General features: G+C 40.8%; 1 protein-coding gene across 2 annotated transcripts in view; it reads right to left on the bottom strand.

Moving 5' to 3' along the window:
• prkcaa (protein kinase C, alpha, a) overlaps nt 1-24,316 on the bottom strand; it is a 154,441-nt gene that overhangs the window by 13,112 nt on the left and 117,013 nt on the right. For both annotated transcript variants that reach the window (XM_029435608.1, XM_029435694.1), the window contains exons 14-16: nt 9,463-9,543; nt 7,628-7,735; nt 1,820-1,960 (exon numbers count right to left, since the gene is read on the bottom strand). In XM_029435608.1, the coding sequence (XP_029291468.1) occupies nt 1,820-1,960; nt 7,628-7,735; nt 9,463-9,543 (330 nt within the window). The remainder of the gene's footprint in view (nt 1-1,819; nt 1,961-7,627; nt 7,736-9,462; nt 9,544-24,316) is intronic.

Genomic DNA, 24,316 nt, shown 5'->3' with positions numbered 1-24,316 from the left:
ATCTGCATTTTAACAGCTAAAAAATTACAAACTACACCGTGAGACAAACCATCTTTGCTCTTTTGTCTTCTTTTCACAAGAAGTTTCACATGTTATTACATTTTAAGTAGATCTTGCAAGAATTATGAATGAAGATACATTTTTGAAAAGGACTCATCTCAATTTTCCCGACACTATAAACTGATGGCGACTGCATATCCCATGTAGGTGTCGAAGACGACCACTTAAAGTCAATGTAGTCATGTTAATGATAAAATGAAATTCTCTATCAAAGTGAGATATCTCTTTATGTATTTTTAAATCAAGTCGGACAGAAAGTTTTACATAGAGGGCTTACGAAAGATATTTCAAAACACTGTGTGTGTGTGTGTGTGTGTGTGTGTGTGTGTGTGTGTACTGTAAGTGTGAGTCTGAGTAAAATAACACAAAGAGGAAGGGGATTGCTGCAGTTAATTTGCTTTCACTGCAATAAATTGTGTTCATTAAAACTTCAAATTTCATAATATTACATGATATGCAAACTATGCTGGACAGCAAACCATTCTATGGCAAGTTTTAGAATATTGACAAGAAGGATTTCCTGCAGTGATGAAGGGAATTTGAAGTTTACCAAATGAGATTGGATGAAACGTTGATGAGAACCTTGAGGAGAGTGACTCCACCATAAAAAGTGGCACACATAAGGATTATCTGTATGTGTGTGTAGGTTGCTTGGGGGTGGAGCTTTGTCCCCTGAAACATCTGAGCAGTTCAGATTGCTGCATGAGTTTTCTAAGCCCTTACAGTTCAACCATTGAACCAGGAACATCCATTACAGAGAGATAAAGACAGGAAATATTTCCTTCAAATGTAATTTTAAGCAGCTCATTGATATTCCAAACAGTTGGTGTAACACATTATATAACTGGCTACTAACTTTGTCAGGATTGCTACATTACGCACCAGCGGTTTAATTTTATCTGAACACTGTTTACGCACACAAAGCATAATAAATACATAATACTGTATATGCAAGTCATTTAAACTTTCATCAGCTGTGATTATAAATGAATCCTGTAGTCAATTTACATGTAAAAAAATAAACTGTAACCATACTTAAGGATGGTAACTACAGACATTTTGACTAATAACCTTCCCTGACAAATCTGACTGAAGGCTCAAACAGCCAAAAACATAAACTCCCAAGGGAGTAAAGAGGGGCATCAAATGTCTTGTCCTGTGGTGATAAGCACTGCTTAACCTGTTTGTTTAGATACATGCGGTTCAAAAAGTTGTATTTATTAACTTCTCTTTTTATCCATCTTTTGTTGATGCAAATACATTCATTTGGCATTACCACATCGATAGGAAATCAAAGACATACAAGACCACTGTCAAGAGTAGCATTTAACATAGTGTTGAATTTGAGGAAAGATAGTTGATTGCTTGATGACCCAAAGTGAAAATGTTGGATGGCACAAAACAAGAAGATGGTACAGTTCTTCCAGTACAAGCAACGTTTTCAGATTTTCAAAAATGTCACATGATGAGTGAAAAGCCATGGAGAGAAACATGCACCGGGACCAATGGCAATGATGCAAAGGAAAGACAAAGTGTGCTAATTTGGTGCAAAGTGCAGTCAAGTGCGCTGTGTGCGTCGAGTGGCAGTGCACTTATTTGAAGGGCAGTAGAAATTGCTGGATTGCAAGTAGTCAGGTTTCCTTCCAAATGCAGTGCGAATTTTTAAACGAATATCCAGAAAACAATTGCAGTGTAAGTGAAGTGTAAATTAAACCCAAGTTTATTGCCTACTGTAAAAGTGCATGTGCACAGTACTTACCACTTTAGGCTTAAAGGGCGGCTGTATCTCCCTGCTCTCGAGGCGTTCCCAGTCGATGCGTCTGAAAAAGGCGTGCTCTCTGATGTCCCTCTCTCCCTCGAGGCTGCAGCCCAGGCGCTTGGATGGGTGTTTGGTCATCAGCTGCTCATATTAAGAAACAAAAGGAGGAGATGAAGTTCGAACAAAGGGAATTATCATTCAGCATCGCGGTGGTGATCCCTCTTATGGTGTGGCATGCGTGATTCACGTTAGTTTCAACAACTTGAAACCTTAAAAGCTTTTGGCAGTAAACTTCCCTTTCAGGCATACAGAGTACATAATACAGTATGCAGTTTTCTAATTTCGCAGAGCACAGAAAAGCAATGAACATCATCATTTGGATTGATCTCTCTCAAAAGTGGTCAGTGCATCAGAAAAACCCTCACTTTGTTTCCTCCCTCCTCTGTGTTCTTTCACTGCGTTTTGTAATTTGATTCCTCTTTTCTAGGTCAGTAAGTGACAGCTAGATGAGATGAGTCTGAAAAACAGTGATATAATTGTCTTTTCCCCACGTGCCTCTGCTTGTTCTGCCTTTAGAAAACTGCTGACACTTCCAATCGCACCTCAGTTAACATGAGGAGACAGTTTGTATTTTGTAATAAAGCAAACCAAGATACATTTAAAAAGTACCCACAGCAAACATAACCAACAGCAAAATATGTATTATGTAGCTGCGTACTGGTATTACTCAAACCTAATTATTTTAACTAATTAACCTAATCAAACCTAATTATTCAAATAATTTCCTAAACACAACATAAGTTGGTCTGGAGGAGGAAGCAAACTATTTAAAATGCATTAAAGCGATCCCTACTCATAATGGATGCTTTTCTGCTTTTTTCTACATGGAAATTCACCATTTATGCTATTTACATAAATACATGTTTTGCATTAACACTCCCGCCTCAATGCAATGATTTGTCTTGATTGAATTGCTAAAGAAGGGAAAGAAACCTTTAGAGACAAACAGAGAGACTCGTGGGTTTCAGCATTGACAGTCAAAGGACAAAATCACTTATTCATGCACCAGACTCTGAAATGGAAATGGTGCTTTCTTTGCCTGAACTGGTTTTAATGCTTATATATGCTGGCTTCCATGCTTTACTATCGTGTGCAGAGTATGTTTTTAAAATGGTACAAGTACATACACAGCACTTCCAGTTAAATCCCTAATCTGTGATGCACACCTTCACCTTGGCAGTACTCCTGAATTATAAGACATGTTTAGCACTCACACTTGGGCAACCTTACTACATCATCTGACACACGACCTTTCGTTCTTACAGTAGTCTAGCAGTAAGGTTTTAGTACTAAACTACATTTTGGGAAATATGCTTATTCTATTTCTTGACAAGAGTTAGATGAGAAGATTGAAACCACTCCCGTGTTTGTACGGTAAAGACACTCCAGACCACACTCCATAGCTGCATCGCTAGCTAACATGGTTGTGTTGTTTTTGTTTTTTAAGCAACTTCAGACTTGGTTTTTCTCGAGAGCTGACTGGTAGCTGGAGAGATTTTTTTCTTACTTTCACAATGTCTTTACTATTTTGTAACTTTGTCTAATGCACAGCGAGAAAATTGGGGAAACAACCTCTTATGAAATATAAACTGTCAATCATTTGTGGTTCCAAGCTCTGCTATCATGCTCTCGCTCTCACTGTAAATTGTACAGTTTTGCTTTATTGAAACATCAAAGTAAAAAAAAAGATGTATTCAGATTATGCATCGTATTACATAATACGTACAGTAAAGGTGTTTCTGTTGTTGTGTTCATCCCGTCTATCTGATTCTACTTTCGAAATCCAAATAAATTCCACTCTAATCAATTATATTTTTCATTGAATCGATTGTAACTATTCACTGATTGGTAAACAGCCCAGCATTGCTTTAAATGTCAGGTTGCAAGCACTTCTGTTGGTCAGAAGGACAGAAAAGTGTGCAGTTACAGACATGGTAAGTGAAAAATACACCACTGCACTGCCAGAGTTTCTATTGTTGAACTTTTTGAAGAAAAATATAATTTAAGAGATACGACAATATTAAATGACATGCTAAAACTTATTTTTAATGTTGAATATCTACTTGCAGGATTTTTGCAGGCCAGCTTTCCTGCAGTAAGCCCCCTCGACATACAGGCCACATCTGAACTAGCAGAGTGCATCCAGCTGGCAGAGTACATCAGACAGCTGTTGACGAGGAAGAAAAAGTCATTTGCAGCTTTTCTGTCTGTTCACACGACTGTCACTTCAGTGAGAAAGCATCGTGCTGCAAACACAAGGCTGTCACCATTAAAATGACACACCTCACACATTGAAATGTCCTTGAAACTGACTGACTGCTGGCCTGACACCATGTCAATCAAACACTCAACTATGTTTTACAAACTTGAGCAATTGAAATACTTTGTATAAGTGTGATAGCTCATCTACTGGAAAAAGAAAAGGGAGTGTTGACATTACATGCAGCGCATTTGATCATTCTGTCTGCTAACTGTTAGCAATTGAATCTTAATGTCTCCACCACGCCATGAACTGTCAGCAAAAGGTTGCATTTGTTCACAAAGTGTAGATAACCTTAAAGTTACCCTACTGTTTCTGCTGAGAACATCAAATCGTTAGATTTGGCTGGAGTGAGAAAAAAGAAGAATGAGAGTGATGAAATAAAAAAGAAAGCAGATGGGGTCTGTAAGTCAGCAGGGGGTCTGGCCAGGTAACACACACACACACACACACACACACACACACACACACACACACACACACACACACACACACACACACACACACACACACACACATCAGCCTATAGAACACAATTAGTTTGCTGCAGTCTGAGAGAACCGGGGATCTACTGAGGCAAAGTATCTGAACAAAGACAAACCACACAAATAATTCATGGGCTTAAATGTAACCTTCTTTGTTGACAATACAACAGAAAACATAATTATTTAATTTTTTCTCCACAGAGGTCCAGAGATTTATACAAGTACATTAGTGACATTTTTAAAACCAAGGAGGAGATTTTCACTGATATTAACCTCAACGTCACAATTTATGTACATCTGTCTCTTCCAGTAATCATAATGAACTACAACAGCATTCAAATGGACGACCTTCTTTAGGTAGCATCTAATTGCTCAAATGAATGTTTATCTACATCTGTGACCTATTTACAATGTAATGAGCTGTACATTATAAACAGGCTTGCTAAAAATAGAGACTATCTGTATGAACAATTGCGTAATAAATACATCTCCACCAGCATACTTATGTTTGCATGCAATAGATATACTGCATTGTTTATTTCCTTTTCACTGCGTTATTTTTGTCATCCTCGGCCCCTATTATCCATTTCTGTATTAGCATCAGTTTTCTGTCAACATCTGTTCTTCTTCCTCTCCATCTTCATCCCCCTTAAACCTCTCTCTCTTGCAAGCTATGTATCCATTAAGAGGAAGCGCTGCAGCCATGTCAACACACACACACACACACACACACACACACACACACACTATAGAACGCAAAGACAAAGCGTGTTATTACACAGCTCATTAAATTTGCACTGCCTCTGGTCAGAAATAAAACACTTTCTCTATTTCTCTACTTTCTCTATTAAATTCCTGGATACGCACACACATACAAAAATGTGTGCTTTTCTATAACCCGTGTGAGTATTTCTGGACATTAAAAGAAAAGCGAGGTTTATTTAGACACATTGTCGTCTTTATGTCGTTGCTTCTGTTACCAACAGTCCTACTGTATCTTCAAGGACTACAAGCACAGCTGCCAGGAACTAAACCAGAGTGTCTGCTGCTACTAACATGAACCACATGAAGAGTGTGTCTAAGTAATTCTCAGCTTTTATTGATCAAGTAATCCTCAGGTGAACTTCTTGTCATCAGTGACATTCATCCTTCATTCATCATATTTAATGTACATCAGCTCAGCTTAGCATGACCGTGTATAGGCCCTGCCAGTGTGTCTTTCTGGAGTACATACAAAGTGCCAATGAAGGTCACACAAACAGAGATAAAAGTGCGTGCATACACAATCACTACAAATTACTTTTGCCTTATTGTTTATTCTGTGAAGCATTGAAGTGGGGCAGGCTGCAACTTTCAGTTTTAATTCATCTATTTGGTAGGTGTGGTAAATAAAAAAACGACAAAAAAAGGTTTTGTTTTTCATGTTGTTTTCTATGTTCCTTCCTCTTTAATTTGCTTTAAAAACATTATGCTGTTAAAATAAAATGAGACAAAGTATTTTCCTGCATGACTTGCACTGACCCACTGTACTGCTCAGTCGCCTTTGTCTCCGGAGTCTCTCTTAAAACCATTTAAAACCATTGGCTGTTTGTGTACAGAAACTGCTTGGTTGGTTGTTAGGCTCCATGATCAATGCATGGTGTATGATGGGTCGTGTAGATGTTCAGCATGCAGATTGGTGACAGATGCCAGTTAGTCACAGCACAGTTTTGATAAAGGCGGAAGGCTGAAGGCTTGGGATGGAAAAAGCCTCACTTTGTTATGAAGGAATATCACATAGCAAGTGATTTACATGCAAGTCTTTTGATGTTCCTCTGTGGATGATTAACACTTTCATGTATTAAGTCCTGAACTGATGGTTTTGCATGATCCAGGCATCTGATATTATGATCCTTTCCACTAGACTTCTAGTACATGTGTAATAGCTGGCATAACTTGCTAGTTAACGTCATAGAATTTCATATATTCTGTTTTCCTAATGCGTGCTGCCCATTCATAGTCTGGGACAAACTGGTAATTTACTGGTATATCAATATTGTCATGTTTTAAAGAGTGTCCAGTTGTTTAAACATGAGGCATGTTGTAAGAAAGTTGTAGAAAAGTGACGACAACGTTCTGAAATAATTTCTAAAACGAATTCTTTGTATTATCATGATCCAGCAAGTGTCTATTTCTAAATGCTAAATCTGTCCTGATATAACCTTAAGTGTTATTGTACAGTGTGTTTCCTGCTCACATGCTGTATTAACATTGTAATTGTTTGTTAATGGGAAACATGTTCTTTCTATTGCAAAATTCATGAGCCAAAAAGGTGTGTTTTGTTAAATATTCTACATGAATAAACTTTGTCAACAGGAGTTTCCATTTGACTGTCCATTTTTTTCATTTAGCCAGTATAATTGTTCCCAGTCCAGTTTTCTGTTAAGAATTATAACTTTACTAGTACAAGCTTTGTCAATTGGCAACAAAGCATTTGCAATGAACACTGGGCTAATGGAGATACCTGTGAGAAGTATGTTGGATGAGCTGATATGTTTCCCTTCAAAGCTTTAATAATGCAAATGTCACAGACACAAGAACTGAGCAGGAAGAGGGGAAGGAACTAGTTGAGTTCCCAGACAGTATTTGAAAAAGCAAATAGAGCTAGACTTCCCATATGTTACATCTAACTCGAGAAGGCTGAGAAAAGACTTCCAGCAGTCTGTGACGCATCAGTTTTCCCCCCTAAAGTTGAACTACAAGGAAGGGCTTGCAGCCTTCTTACAAGAAGAATTATTGTGGCTTCAGTGAGGAGCATGAAAGACACAGAGGGGGAAACAGTCCCAGTTAAACAAGAAAATAGACTGAAGGGGCAGGTTGGATATCACACAGTAAAACTTCCCCACTGACAGCATGTTAACCTTTTAAATAGACTCACCTAACGTCATGTTTATAGATTTTAACTGGCCACAAAAACAGAAGCGGCAGAAGATTTTTCATTGATGGCAAAGAACTTCCACTCACCCCTTTGCAGATGGAGACAGCTTCTTTGGACAAGGACTTGGGGTAGGACACGTTGTGCTCCATAATAGACTGGAACAACTCATCTTCATCCTCGCCATCAAATGGAGGCTGGGGGGGGAGGGAGATAATATTGAGAGTGTTGTTGTATCATTCATTATCACATAGTGGATGAATAAGTTATAATAAGTGTCACCATGTACAATAGCACCACATGAATGGTGGTATGTTTTGTATTTGTGCCGTTTCTATTGACAGGTAAATTGACCAAATTTAGTGAAAACTGTTTTCCATAATGAATAAAGATGAAGAGGGCTCGTTTTGACAGCAATTTCACTAAACAGGAAGAATAGGGGAGAAAAAGATAGAAAAACACCAAACAACAAAGACATGTAAAAGAGAAAATAACAAGGAACAGTGTGAGAGAAACAGAGTTCGTGTGAACAAGTTTCACAGAAAGACCTTGCAGGGCAAATGGAGTGGATGACCCAGCTTTTTCCTCTGCTCACTGGGTGGTTATCATCAGTAACCATAATGTGGGTGTTTTGACAGTCCATAAAATGAATTATTCGTAATTTCCACTCCACTGGCCCCTTCGGGCAGAGATAGCCTGTCTGCGTCATGCCCTCTTTACCTGATTTCACACAAGGCAGGGAGGGACAGAGGAAGGGAACATCTGAATTTGTAAAAACTTTTTTTAATTGTTTAACAGCTTGCTCCATGTTCAGTTGGGAATGATAAACATAGCCATCTTCATGTTTTGATTGGCTGTGGAGGAACTTGCTTTTGCATGTACTTGCGATTTGTTTTTGGCCTTTTGGAAGGAGAGTCACTTAAGAATTATGTAAATAAGTCATAAATGTCTCAATAAGTCATTTAGTGCTAAGTGTTAAAACATGTTTTATTAAAACCTGTAAATAAATCATTAAAAACAAACTTCGGATGGATTTTTTACATGTTCAAATATTATGTTGAAGCAATTTAAATTAATGATACATAGAGATATGATGTATGACAACATATTAACCATGGCTGCACCTTTCGCAAAGTGGTGATTACGCTTTCTATCAAACCTCCAAGAAACAGTGAAAAAGTGACATAAAGAAAGTGAGAAAATTGATTCTCCTCAATGAATGCACACACGCAGACACTTAAATGCACGAGGAACACAAAAGGACTTGAACTGGCACTCCAGCTGCAAGCACATGTCAAGCTGGGTGACAAGAACACTCCCCCGATTTCATATTGTAATCCAATTACATTGTTGGACGATGGACAGTTCAAATTAAAAGGATGAAAGTCGATGCAGTAGAACCAGTGTCTTTTGTTTTTTACATGCATTCTTCTTCCTTGTAAAAACTTCATGGCTACGTGATTCCGCAATATAAATTGACCCCCAAACTTTTGTTAAGAAACTCAGATATGTTATGCCAAGGCTAAGCAGATGAGGAGAGGGCTACAGAGGTCTGGCAAGCTTCCAGTCTACGTAGAATTACAATCACAATCAAAGCCCAGGCAGTGTGTGAGAAAATGATACGTCTGTTAAACCAGACCTGTAAGCTCAGCTGATTACACTGAAAGAGGGCTAAAGGTGACACTATATAGGATATTCCCTATGGTTGGTGTGGAGATTGGGGCTGTGTTTATGTATGTCAATGTTTATTATTAGTGCTGGTGGGAAGGTCTTTGGGAGGCACCACCTGAGTACATTCAGGCTTTGCTGCTAGGGGAACTTGAAAGTGGGAATAGTGTGGGTGTGAGCAGTCTGGGAGTAAAACGTGTGTTTCATTTTATAAGATTGTACGATTGGGTGTGTATGTGTGGTGGGCGTCACTCACCTGTCCTGCCAGCATTTCGTAGAGCAGAACTCCATATGCCCACCAGTCTACAGAGCGTCCATACGGCTGATAAGCAATTATCTGTGGAGAAAGGAAGAGAAGAAGCTCAGAGAACTTGTCTTGTTGTCATGTCAAAGTACTTTACCATACTTTCTACAATTACACTAATCTGCTCACAAATGAGAGGCTAGAAAATTGTGCTGCCTTTCAGTGTGAATGATACGTATTTAAAAAATGTACAGAATATGAACCTGTCCCCAATATTTTCTTCTTTCATCTCCACACTGAGACAGGTTCATTCATGCAGACTCACTGAACTAAATCACAACATACACGCGATCACTTAGGATCTTTAGATTAAATATGCAGCTAGTCCCATATCCTATAAATATGTGCATTATACATCTATTACAAGTTTCATCACTAATCCTATATTTAGTTAGCTGTCTGCACTGAAAGTACATATCTTTAAATTGCAAAGACAAACCAAATCATTCACACACAATGTACTGTCCTTCCGTGTAATTTAATTAAATCCTATTAAACCCAGCACACAACAAATCTCCCACATATTATAATCTTCGTCTTGCAGTATGCATACATGAAGAGGTCTCCCACAAAAGTGAAATACATACAGAAAGCATGTAACACACTTTTAACGCCACAGGCTGTGTGACGTGATCAGTTCCTCTTCAATACTATGCCATGCCCTATCTCGCAATGTTAACGAAAGTGAAAAATTATTTGTGTGTCCGTCCCCGTGATTCGGATCCACTTCAATATTGAATGGACTCTTCCTTTGCCCATGATACACCCTTCCAACAAGTTACATGACAATGGGGCCAGTTGTTTAGACATAATCTTGCTGACAAGACAAAAAGATTTTCAACATATCTAATTTGGAATGTAAAAGATGAGGATGTATTTCAGATGTTTGTTAAAAGACAACAACAATAGTCCCTGGTCTTGAAGCCTCTTATCACAATACCTCGATCCCTGACCCTGCTGGACATTTTTCATGAACTTCAGATGGTCAACTACACGTAAACATACAAACCTTGCATAACCTTTCACACGGTCACCTAACTTAAAAGCCCCCAAGGTGTCACAGTCCACAAAGATGAGGGTTGTTTTACTCGTTCTGCTTGGCTGCTGCCTGTGTGAGCCAAACATCCTGGGACAGAGGTTCCCTGCTATCACATATAGTCAGGATAAAAGCCGATGAAGCAGATATCTTCAGCCTGCTCAGGGAGGTGATGGCTGTGTTGGATGAACAGAGATGTGAACTGCGAGACACCAAAGAGCAACTGCTGCAACTTCAGAAAGTACAGGGTATGTGCAGGAGGTGGTAGCATGGTTGGATAATAGTATTATTATCTCCAACATGGCCTAGTCCTGTGGGGAGATAATTAGTTTGGCTGTGTGTGTGCATGTGCATATCTGTCTGTCCACAGCTAATTTGGCATATTACTGGACTCATCAGCCTAATATATTTTGTGCACATTTATGACTGTTTGCTTAAGGACCTCTGATGGTTGCAGGGATTCACAATTTTTGAAAAACATATTTTATTTATTCCTCACTCCTCTTAAACAGGGAGCCCAGTGATCAACAACTTCTTCGGTAGCAAAAGGTCTTTCAGTAATGGGCTTGGCAAAAGAAACAAGCCTTACTTAGTGTGTTGCAGGCCACATCTTGGCCTTTGTCATGGTTTAAAAACTGACATCTATAGAAATGTTTGGCTGCTTTGTTTTAATCCACTTAAATTAGGCACGATACGACATGAATAAATCACAGTTTTGTTTTTTTCTTCACCGGACGCACAATTGAGTGAGAGTAGACTCTTCTTTGTTTGGGAAGGGGAAGGGAGCACTTTCCTAGTTTCTTAACATTTCACGTTCACTCATACTGTATTACAACATTTGTGTAATTAATTGTATAGAACAGACAGTGCAGACAGTCGTTGACAGCCTGATGTTGAAACTATGGGAACAGTTGGAAGCGCTGAAGAAAGGCTAGACGGGTAAAAGAAAATACAAGCATTATTACATTATGTGCTTTATAAAATACACTTGTTTATATCATACATATGATCAATATCTGTGTAATCTTTCATCCGTTTATCAAATAATCTTTTGGGAAGTTTCAATCACTACCCATTGCATTATTTCCATTGTTTAAAAAGACCACGAGGCCAGGCTGAGAGTTAGTTAGATGCAGCAGGAGGAGCAGAGGAAGCATGTGCAGCAAGTCGTGCGCCAGTATACAGGTAAGGTAACTTAATCCACAACACGAAATATAAACTGAGGTCCTTTTTAAAATACTTATAATCCAAATAGGAGCACATTCTTCCAAAACAGCCGCAATCTATATAGTAGTTAACAATTCTAAATGCTGTCTAGCAATCATTTAATTTGTTCCCTGAAATCATCTTGATTTCATCCTCACTGAGCAGAACTGGAGGCCCGACTGAACGCCAGTGATTTGGAGGGTCAAAGCAAACGAGTGGTTGAACTGCAGAAGGAAAGGAAAGGTAATACAACAAACAAGTCCATTATTAATGACCAGCAAAGTAGATTTCCTCCTCATCTCCTCTCACCTCATCCAATCTCACCTCATGATTTATCTTTGACTGAATGGTTGAAGTCATTTAATATTGATTCCCTCATTTTTAACAAATAGAGTTGAATGCCAGACTGACAGAACTCGGAAATAAGGTCTGAGACGCGGACGCAGGTGTGAAGGCACTGCAGGCTGCTGATCAAGGTAAAGGAACTACATTCATACTGCATGACTATGTACTAGTACAGGGGTGGCCAACCAGTCAGAGTTTAAGAGCTGCGGGCCACCCCTGTACTAGTATATGCACAATATACAGTATATTGTATGAAAGGTAAAAGGACAAATGTTCTTGTTTTTTTCATGGAGTTATGTGAGCAACAACATTTTTCATTTTCCAGATCTAGAAGCCAGACTGAACGGCAGTGATGTTCAGGCAGAGACTCAAAGAGCACTGGCAGCACATTTACAGGTGGAAATTAAAAGGTACATACACACATTAAGAGATTATTGTATTAGTGGGATCACATTGTGACTAAAATAAGTGATCAAAGGCCAACAGGCTTAAGACTGATCGAGGTAGAACATAATGTATTAGAAATTGAGAAAATATTACTTGAACTTCATCTCATCTCTCCCTGGCTTATACCATAATACAATCCTAGGGTCGGGTTTAAATCTGGTTTAAAGTTGTTGAATTCAGGATGTATTTTGTGTAATAATTGTATCTGTCAGAGTTTGAGTTCAGACTGGAGGCAAGTGAGAGTCTAGAGGACGAGCTGAATTTCCGGCTTAAAAATGCAGAGACAGAGCTGGAGGCACTGAAGACCGTCGACCAAGGTAAAGAGAGAAAAATAAAGAAAAGGTTAGATGCTTGTTAAAATAAATTCAATTTCAGTCCATTAAAGAATATATATAAAAGGGAATATATTTCCTTTTTTTTTGTAAGTAAACCTGACCTAAATCAACCCTACTCAATTCCTCAAACATTACACATTTGTTTTTACTGTTTATATAATTAAAGTTCTGTGTGCTATCTATGATGATGATCTATGATAACATTTATTATAATCTTTCTCCCATCCTCATTGAGCAGAGCGAGAGGCCAGACTGAATGCCAGTGATTTGGAGGGCCAAAGCTCACTAGTGGAAGAACTGCAGAAGGAAAGTAAAGGTATCACAACAAGCAAGTCAATTATTAATAAAGAATAAGGTTGATTTATTCTCAGGTCAGCTCATCTCACTTCATGATTATTTTTTATTATTGAATGGAGAATCCTGCATTATTAACCTGCCCTTCCAACAGACTGCTGATCAGGTTATCAAGGTAAATAAATATGAAAAATGAAAACAGATGAAAATTAAAGGTACAGTAACACAGATTGTTGTATTGGTGCACTCGATACACACCGAGTAAATACATGTAAATACTAAGTGAGCTATCAGAAACCAAAATACCGAAGACCAGGCTATTGGAATCAAGGTTTTATTGCTATCCTCGTGGTAACTGTCAGAGATCGAGTCCAGACTAGAGCGCAGTGAGAGTATAGAGAAGGATTTGGCTGCCCGGCTTGGAAACACAGAGACGGAGGTGGAGGCGCTAAAGACTGTTGATCAAGGTAAAGCTAGAAGGCTCAATACTGTGGAAATCTTTCCTTAGCTGCAACATTGGGAATAAGATTTTCATACGTACAGTATACTATTTGAGGGGTTAACCACTGGGGCCACTGATGGAAACGTCTATGAATTGTCTATGAACTTTTCGTGATTAGGATAGAGTTCTTGCCCAAAGAATGAAATGCCATGATTTTCCCAGGATATAACCGGCACCATAACCACGCCCCCCTACGCCAGCATCATTCTCTCTGGGGAGAAGGTGATTGGTTGCAAACTTGCACTGATTATTTTGCACATTTCTGCTACTACCATTATTGCACAGCTCCAGCTTATTTAACAGCTTCGGACTTAATATTTTGTATTACACTGTTAATTTTTCTCCCTTTGTTTAGTGGATGTTCAATATAGAGTTGGAGGCCAAACTAGAAGCAAATCAAATTGTGCATGAGGAGATGAAGAATAAGGTTGAGCAAACAGCTGCAGCAGTGGAAGAAGTTAAGACAACAGTGACTGAAGGTAACTACGTTTACACATCAACATGGGACAAATCTTTAAGTTTGTAGCACAATATATAAATATTGGATGTTCTTTTTTGTGTACCTGTATTATCAACTTTAAGACAATATAACAGCTGTATTTATGCACAAGATATATAAACTGATTTAGTGTAGCTTTAGAAAACATTTTCAATTGTGTTTCTTTTCTTTGACAGATAAAGTGGCCTTCTCAGGTGCACTGGAAGAGAACCAAATGCACATCGGGCCATTTAACACAGAGACTACCCTGGTCTGCGAGAAAGTCATCACCAACATCGGTGACAGCTATGATCCCACAACAGCTAATGCAACAGCATGTCAATTCATTCATTCATTAATATCACAGCCAGTTTTTCACAATCCTGTCATATTGTGTGATGCTTCACTTATTTCACTTTTTAATACAAGTTATCATCCTTTTTCTTCAGCAGTCTTCACAACTCCAGTCAGCGGAGTGTACCACTTCACCAACTACGCTCATGCTAACGGAGGAAACCCCGGCTTTCTACTCTTGTACAAGAATGGCGAGGCTGTAGTACGCACAGCCGGACACCAAACTGCCTCCGACGTCAATGATAACGGATCTAATGGGGTAGTGCAGATTCTTCAGAAAGGAGACCAGGTTGATGTGCACATGGAGGCCAGATCTTGGGTCTGGGCAGACAGTGATCGCAACCGCTATACTTTTACTGGTATTCTGCTGTACAGTATGCCCAGTGATGTGCCCAAATCCAACCTGTAACTTTACTGTAGTGCAATTGGAATCGTATTACTTCGCTCAAAGCATAAAACCAAATTCTGTATAATTTGTGTAACAAATGTTATTGCATTAAGCTCTTTTCCAGATTTCAACTACACTTAATGATTCAAATAAACAAATTCCAATATTTTGCAGCTTCAGACAATTCACACCCAATCTGTTATCCATAAAGTACAGACTGCAAATGAGCTCAAATTAATTAATTCAAAGCTGTTATTCTGATGTGTTTCCACTAACTCTTGTGATTATCTCAGCTGAACCTAAAAACATACAGTACATTCTGTGAGACATTGAGTCATAAAGTCAAACAAACACTGTACATCACAGTATGAACCCAATAAATTAGTTTTGACGCAGCAGTGTTTCATCAGTGCTTTGCTTTACCCTTACAAAACGTGAAAGTCATGACAACTGTTCAACATACAGCTTTTGTATTGCACATGCTCCATCAGTGAATGTGTATAAGCTCATTGAGATCATACACATGAAACAGAACAAGAATGAGACTATAACCCAGAGTGAAAGCACAATGCTAACATGACACCCATGACACACACTCAGGCATGGTGCCCGGTCAGGCACAGCCCGAAGAAGCAACGTGGTGCCTCCCATCCATCCATCCATCCTGTGGGCCCACCACTCATGAGAAAACCGCTGGGGTCGGGTGCGCTGTCACACGGGTGGCAGTGATGGTCACGGACCTCGACGGACCAGACCCGGGCAGCAGAGGCTGGCTCTGGGGACGTGGAACGCCACCTCTCTGTGGGGGAAAGAGCCGGAACTAGTGCAGGAGGTGGAGCGCTACCAGTTGGATCTGGTGGGGCTTACCTCTACGTACAGTCTTGGCTCTGGAACCGTACTCCTGGATAGGGGTTGGACTCTATTCTTCTCCGGAGTTGCCCAAGGTGTGAGGCGTCGGGCTGGGGTGGGGATACTCACTAGCCCCCGGCTGAGCGCCGCTACATTGGAGTTTACCCCGGTGGACGAGAGGGTCGCCTCCCTACGCCTTCGGGTTATGGAGGGGAAAACTCAGACTGTTGTTTGTGCCTATGCCCCAAACCGCAGTTCGGAGTATTCGGCCTTCTTGGAAACCCTGAATGGAGCCCTGCAGGGGGCTCCAGTAGGGGACTCCGTAGTCTTGCTGGGAGACTTCAACGCATACGTGGGAAACGATGGAGACACCTGGAGATGCGTGATTGGGAGGAAGGGCCTCAATGATCTAAACCCAAACGGTCGTTTGTTGTTGGACTTCTGTGCTAGTCATGGAATGGCCATAACAAATACCATGTTCGAACATAAGGATGCTCATAAGTGCACGTGGTACCAGAGCACCCTAGGCCAAAGGTCAATGATCGATTTTGTAATCATATCATCTGATCTGAGGCTGCATGTTTTGGACACTCGGGTGAAGAGAGGGGCGGAGCTGTCGACTGATCACCATCTGGTGGTGAGTTAGATCAAGGGGTGGGGGAAGACTCTGGAGAGACCTGGTAAACCCAAACGGGTAGTGCGGGTGAACTGGGAACGTCTGGAGGAAGCCCCTGTCCTGGGGATCTTCAACTCACACCTCCGGCGGAGCTTTTCAGACATCCCTGTGGAGGTTGGGGGCATTGAACCCGAGTGGGCGATGTTCAAAACATCTTTTGCTGAAGCTGCGGTGATGAGCTGTGGTCTCAAGGTCTTAGGTGCCTCAAGGGGCGGTAATCCTCGAACACCGTGGTGGACCCCGGTGGTCAGGGAAGCTGTCCGACTGAAGAAGGAGTCCTTCCGGGTTACGTTATCCGGGAGGACTCCGGAAACAGTTGCAGGGTACCAAAGGACTAGAAGGGCGGCAGCCTCTGTCGTGTCAGAGGCAAAGCAGCGGGTGTGGGAGAAGTTCGGAGAAGCTATGGAGAAGGACTTTCGGTCGGCACCAAGGTGCTTCTGGAAAACCATCCGGCACCTCAGGAGGGGGAATCGAGGAACCATCCAAGCTGTGTACAGCAAGGGGGTACCCTGCTGACTTCGACTGAGAAGGTTATCGGCCGGTGGAAGGAGCACTTTGAGTAACTCCTGAATCCGACTAACATACTCTCTATGGTAGAGGCAGAGCTGGAAGCTGATGGGGGATCATAGTCAATTTCCCTGATGGAAGTCACTGAGGTATTCAAACAACTCCACAGTGGCAAAGCCGCAGGGGTTGATGAGATCCGTCCAGAAATGCTGAAGGCTTTGGGTGTTGAGGGGCTGTCTTGGTTGACACGCCTCGTCAACATTGCGTGGAAGTCTGGGACAGTGCCTAGGGGTTGGCAGACCGGGGTGGTGGTTCCCCTATTTAAAAAGGGGGACCAGAGAGTGTGTGCCAACTACAGGGGTATCACACTTCTCAGCCTCTCTGGTAAAGTCTACTCCAAGGTACTGGAAAGGAGGGTTCGGCCGGTAGTCGAACCTCTGATTGAAGAGGAACAATGCGGATTCCGTCCTGGTCGTGGAACAACGGACCAACTCTTCACTCTCGCAAGGATCCTGGAGGGGGCCTGGGAGTATGTCCATCCGGTCTACATGTGTTTTGTGGATCTGGAGAAGGCGTATGACCGGGTCCCCCGGGTGATACTGTGAGGGGTGCTGCGGGAGTATGGGGTGAGGGGGTCACTTCTGAGGGCCATCCAATCCCTTTACGCCCAAGACGAGAGTTGTGTACGGATACTCGGCAGTAAGTCGGACTTGTTCCCAGTGAATGTTGGCCTCCGCAAGGGCTGCGCTTTATCACCAATCATGTTCGTGATTTTCATGGATAGGATATCGAGGCGTAGTCATGGAGGAGAGGGGTTGCAGTTCGGTGACCTGAGGATCTCATTGCTGCTTTTTGCAGATGATGTGGTCCTTATGGCATCATCGGTCTGTGACCTTCAACAGTCACTGGATCGGTTCGCAGCCGAGTGTGAAGCGGTTGGGATGAGGATCATCACCTCAAAATCTGAGGCCATGGCTCTCAGCAGGAAACCGGTGGATTGCCTACTCCGGGTAGAGAATGAGCCTTTACCCCAAGTGAAGGAGTTCAAGTACCTTGGGGTCTTGTTCGCGAGTGAGGGGATGATGGAGCGAGAGATTGGCCGGAGAATCGGAGCAGCGGGGGCGGTACTACAGTCACTTTACCGCTCTCAATATACCGGTCGATCTTCGTTCCTACCCTCACCTATGGTCATGAAGGCTGGGTCATGACCGAAAGAACGAGATCACAGGTACAAGCGGCCAAAATGGGTTTTCTCAGACAGGTGGCTGGCGTCTCCCTTAGAGATAGGGTGAGAAGCTCAGTCATCCGTGAGAGACTCAGAGTAGAGCCACTGCTCCTTTACGTTGAAAGGAGCCAGTTGAGGTGGTTCGGGCATCTAGTAAGGATGCCACCTGGGAGCCTCCCTAGGGAGGTGTTCCAGGCACGTCCAGCTGACCCAGGACTCGGTGGAGAGATTATATCTCCTCACTGGCCTGGGAACGCCTCAGGATCCCCCAGTCGGAGCTGGAGGATGTGGCTCGGAGAAGGGATTCCTTACTGGAACTGCTGCCTCCGCGACCCGATCCCGGATAAGCGGTAGACGATGGATGGATGGATGGACTCTGAAGATTGATTTTCACATAAGATGTTGCCGTTGTGCTGCCTCTGTTGAAATACTTCAATATGTTTGAGAAGGGATGACTCCATATCGTTGTAAACTGAAGGCAGAACTTCCTCACTGGGAAACAGATATACTCGATCTTTCTACTAATCTCCAAACAAAAATAGAACACAAGCCATATATTGGATGTGAAGAACTGTTTAATATTCTACCTTTTTCGCTAAGAGGAAACACTTTCGAAATGACATGGTTAACTAGGCCAATGGTTGACATCTCGTTTTGACGACCTAATGTGGCATATTTGTTACGTTGTGTCACTGAGATTTGACCTCACAGTCTCTCTTTCAAAACCATGTGCAATAAGGGATTTAAGCATGTAAAGCATGTAGACACATCAGGTCGTTGTAGTAGGGATATGTCCAGCCTCATGTCGGTTTGTGTCATGGGAAAAGAAACAGAAAGGAAAAGAAACAGAAAGAGAGAAAAAAAGAGGAAAGGGAGTATCTGAAGACATTTTATTTTCAAAAGATACTACAAGTTTAAATGATTTATTAAATGCAAAGTAATACCAACAAAACATCTACTAGCATAGCTGTGACTCCTAGCTTCAGGCAAAACAAATCTCCAGTCTTGGTCGTTGAAGCTACCCGAGAACAGATACAATCTTCAAATCAATATATTCGATTTTTCTGGAGAAAAAAAATCTATAGATTCGAGATATATATATATAAAAAATAAAAATTCTGTTACTAACTACTTAAAATTCAGAGGAGGGTGGAAGAGTCAGATTCAGAGTCAGTGAGACAAAAAAAACAGAGAAAAGAAAGAAGGCAGAGGACAATTAGAGTTCAGTAAAAAGCGACTGTTTAGATCAGTTTCAGGCCATCGTGCACAGTGCTGCACTAATGTGACGCTGAAGTGACTCTCTGCCCTTGCCACCCATCGCCTGTCTGCAACAACACCAGCGGACATTTACAGTTTCCAGCACGGTGACCTTCGCGCTCTGAACCAGCATGTTGAGTCTACATCTTCAGCTTTCCACTATTTTGTACTAGTTCTTTATTGTTTTACTTTATTGTATGAACGCCTCTGGCCAGTACAGCTGCTCTGATTCACTGCAGTACATACTTGTGTGCAGTGAATGTTCATTGAATTCATTCCTTTTCATATACCTTTGATTCCGATTATATTTGTTCTACAATATCTTGTTCAGTCAAAACGTATTTTATATGCCTGCCTGAGTATCTGTGTGCATCTGTGTTTATTTGTGTACCTGCTTGAGCAGTCTGCGTTTGTGTATGTGTGTTTTAGTGCGTGTACATGGGCATCGCTGCAGACATTTCTCTCACTTTAGGCCTAATGCAATATGACATTTGTGGATCAGACTGCTAGCTATTCAAGGCTACTCTCCTCACTACACTACACACACACAGTACCACCTCTGCTTCTCTAAACCTTGTCCTCCATACAGAAACAGTATGGTTGAACACTACAGCACCCTCATGACCAACACTGTTACAGGGGGCTGCGTGAATATCTGCCTCCTTGTTGTTGTCAGATCCCTTTGAGGAATGTGTGTGCTATGGAGCAGATACATCAGGCCGAGCTTTAATGGGCTGTTTTTCAAAGCATTTCTCACGACTTTATGTGCCTATTGTGGTTGGTTTCATTCACTAAGGATATTACCCTTTTTTTGTTTTCCCAATTGGTTACACGCAATTTCTCAATAACGGAATTCACTCATTCACAACTTGTCACATATTAGTATACTTATTGCACTATTACATATACATTCAAAACCCAATATAACACATTTCTGTTAATTTTCCTGCAATTTGCTACATTCTGCTGGATCTAAAAATACTTTATATTATGTATGGCATATGTATATATGTATATATATATATATATATATATATATACATATACATATAATATATCAGTTCAGAATAAAATATTTATTTGCATGCATCATGTATTTATTTTCAGTTGTGTTTTGACATAAGCTAATGATGTTAATTAAAAATAACACAACATGGGAAAATACATTGTTGTGGCATGCACATGTAGTATGATGTATAGACTACTTGCATCAGAGAAGAAAATATGCATTTGTAGCCCTGAGGCAGTGGAGAGGAGAGGAGAGGAAGGTTAAATTATCAAGCTGAAGGATGTGAAGAAGATAAATTATATCTCTACTGAATCTTTTAATAATCTGGGAGAGAAGTAAACTTTTTCTTGGCTGCCAACTTCTTTGGAAGATGCTCGCATGTTCGTGCACTTTGGATTTCTGTCTCATTTGCTGTTTCCTTCTCACTTTATTTTCTTCACCTCTGTCTCCCCCGCCCTGACTTTTTCTCACATCTCACTCAGTTTTCCAAATGCAGCTGAAGTGAGTTTGTTGACTACTAATAGAGCTGATCTGAAAACACTGGTTTCAACGCTCTGTAATTAGTGAATAATTTAAAATTGGAGCTGCCACTGCAAGGCCATGTTGCCAGACGACAACTCCGCTTTAACTAAGGGGTTTCTTTTCCTAACCCTCAAACCTTTTGAGTAATAAGGACCACAATCATTATTCAACAACAAAACTGGAATTACACCTGTGCATTTTAAACAACCCTGAATCGTGCCTGGTCAGGACGCCTTAAGCTAAATAATTGTGTCTAATTATAAATGAGCGATATGCAATTCAAGTCTGTGCGAGAACTTAGTTAACTTTCTGTTCAAAATGAATTACATTCCTTCATTAAATTAAAATGTCCCAGACAAACCACTCTTGTACATATCAATGCTGGTTGTGAAAGTGCAATATACTACACGAGTACATTCTCTCAGTTCTGGATTATAAAGTCTAACAATAAAGTTGTTCTGGATAAATAAGTGTTGCTGGAGTTTTTCTCCATGCACCTTGGAAGCAGGTGAAGTTGTGCTGGAACTCCTATACTGCTTCTCCAGTCCTGAATTATAGCACATCAACACTTCGATGAGGACCACCTGCTCAGTTTCTTTATAATGAACATCTAAAAAACCGGCACATCATCAATGACTAACTTTGGACTGAATCATCCTGACACTACAAACCCCCCAGCCGCTGTTTCAGCCCACAGAGTGGTTTGAGCAGGGAAGTGGACACCCATGCCTCCTAATGCCACGCTGCAGTGGGGATCAACTCGGGCTTAGAGGGAAATGGCCTGTGTCAGACAGCTAGACAACTTCAAATGCTCTGCTGAAAGGCCACACAGAGCCATCATTAGGCCACTGTCTCATTTCAACCCCTGCTTTCTTTCTCTCCTTCACTGTCCGGCTACTCTTGTCCCCTTCTGCTCTTTTCCTTACCGTTAATACCTTATGTCGCCTTTGCGTTCCCTTTCTGTTCTCTCCCGTCCTCACTATCTCTTCCTCTCTGTGTCAAAGTCATTGAGGTGTAAATTCACATTAGTGTGAGCATTCCTCCCAGACAGGAACTTCCAATGACTGGCTATATAGGTCAGAGAAAACTGTGTTCCAGCACCTGTGTGTGTGTGTGTGTGTGTGTGTGTGTGTGTGTGTGTGTGTGTGTGTGTGTGTGTGTGTGTGTGCCGACGACGCACAGGAGCACTACTGCATTCTGTCACATTAGCGCTGACAACCAGGGAGCCCACCGCTACAAAGAAATGTACTCCCCACGTGAGTAATGGGCACGTGGGGGAGTGTGTGTGACAAAGAGAAGAATGAAAAATATTGTTCTTATCTCACACATACTCTGATACAAACATACAGGAACCCACCAACGTAATATTGTATAGTATTATATTTCCACAGTTGTTATACATCACTGTAAGATTATAATTATTCTAAATGGTCATTGTTTGCTTTAAGTTCAGTGAAAATTATTTTAAAACATTTTGTTTACTTAAAGCAAACAATGACCACTTAGAGTAACTTAACATCACATCATATTGCATAATAACAATGATTATAATGCATTATAAAACAAATTTCAACTATGGGAATTATAATACACTATGATACTTGCAAAATAAGGTGTCAGTGAGTGACCACCAATTATTATGATACTTGATACTCCTATAAGTCATTATAAAATGCTTTATAATGTGTTATGATTATTGTTATTAAGCATTATTTATGACTGTTTATAACTACAATCACAGTGCTATAAACAGACAATAATGCATTACAAGTATGTTTATAATGCAATATAGACATGGGCGTCATATAAAGTGTAAGCACCTGTTTCTTCCCTAACCACTAACTGATTAACCTACATAATGAAGCCAAAAATGTCCCTTCAGAAAGGTAGAGGAGCTCCAAAGTCCAAACACCTACACAGGTCAATGTGAGGTTTGGAAACTGTATTCAAATGTCAGAGATGGACTAAAGGCCTATAACAAAACTCTGAAAATATAGTTGTTCATGATTGATATAAAAGCTGCACTGATCCTGTCACACACATTTTGAGGAGCACTTCCCATCGATTATCTCTGAAAATGTAACCACCGTGAGAGCATTTTAAAATGTTGAATGTGTAAGATATGTTAGGGCTTAATAAACTTAAAACATTTGAAAAAAATTAACTAACATTATCAACAGAATGTGTAGAGGTAACAGTGTTGACGGTATGTCAAAGACGAGATATCTACTGAAGTTAGCATGCTAACTGACAGTTCGGCTCCGTCCAGTCTTGTAATACAACTTGTTCCTCTAGAGGTGATAGTGAGTCACTGTAGCTCCAGTCTGCCCTCAGTACAGAGGGAGAAGAAGTAGATCTGTCTGACTCGCTTGTACAGTAAATATTACAGCCATGTTCAAGTCTGTTTTATAGTTATTTTATTGAATAAAATGGCAAAATCGAGAAAACGTCCTCACAGCTGTCAGGAGGCTGTTTCACTGAGTGTATAGCTGTTGGCAGCCCCGGGAAACGGTGTAGCTTCAGTTAGCCGTTAGCTCAAGTTCAATACTGCCCCCTATTTCTTAACAGCATGTGGCTCAGAATTACATATTGAACCTTTAAGGTCAGCCTCCACGTATGAGAGTTTTGGAGTGTGTGTTCAAGCGTGTGCATGATGGGGTTTGTGTGTGTATTGAAAGAATGTATGCGTAGATATCTGTGTATGCAGAATTGTGCTTGCATGTGATGCTGTCATGCATGTGGCTATGTGACATCATGTGTGTGTATGGGACTTAGCACAAAGTGAGTGACATTTAATGTGTGCATTGGCTCACAGTGCTATGGTAACAGTAGCCGCTCTCTCCCCCTGCTGTGTCGTCCCTGACTAGCACATTAGTGTCAGTCTGACTCTGAATGGTCACAGCATGTTCACCCTGTGTCTGTTGGGCGAAATTAACCTCCCTGACTGTCAGAGGGTTTTTTTATAGAGGGAATCAATAACCCAGCCCACCATTAAATGGAAACAACTAACTGATAATGGCTAGGGAGCTGGAAAAACCAAAATCAGTACATTAAGTATAAACAGCTGCAAGCTGTAGCATCAGATATTTCCTACTTAGTATATTGGGTGAAATTAGGAGGGACTGAAAAATAGATTAACAACATTGAATTAAGGACACTTCAGATCCCATTAATCACAGGCAGTACTTCAGTTTAGCAACTCAATGGGGATTGCACTTCCTCTCTTTGAGATGGTTTACCTTTTTGATTGTTAAACCGATTGTTACAATGCAGCAAACAAAATAAAAGCGTATTCATAGATTATTGTGTTTTTAAATTGGTCAATGTATTTACATTTCTGAGTAAGGCATCAGTGGGCTTGTCAACCATCCTATCA

Source organism: Cottoperca gobio, chromosome 1 (genome assembly GCF_900634415.1).
Source record: "Cottoperca gobio chromosome 1, fCotGob3.1, whole genome shotgun sequence".
Lineage (NCBI taxonomy): Eukaryota > Metazoa > Chordata > Actinopteri > Perciformes > Bovichtidae > Cottoperca > Cottoperca gobio.
The sequence above is the reverse complement of the archived record's forward strand: the minus strand, read 5'-3'. Positions and strand labels throughout refer to the sequence as shown.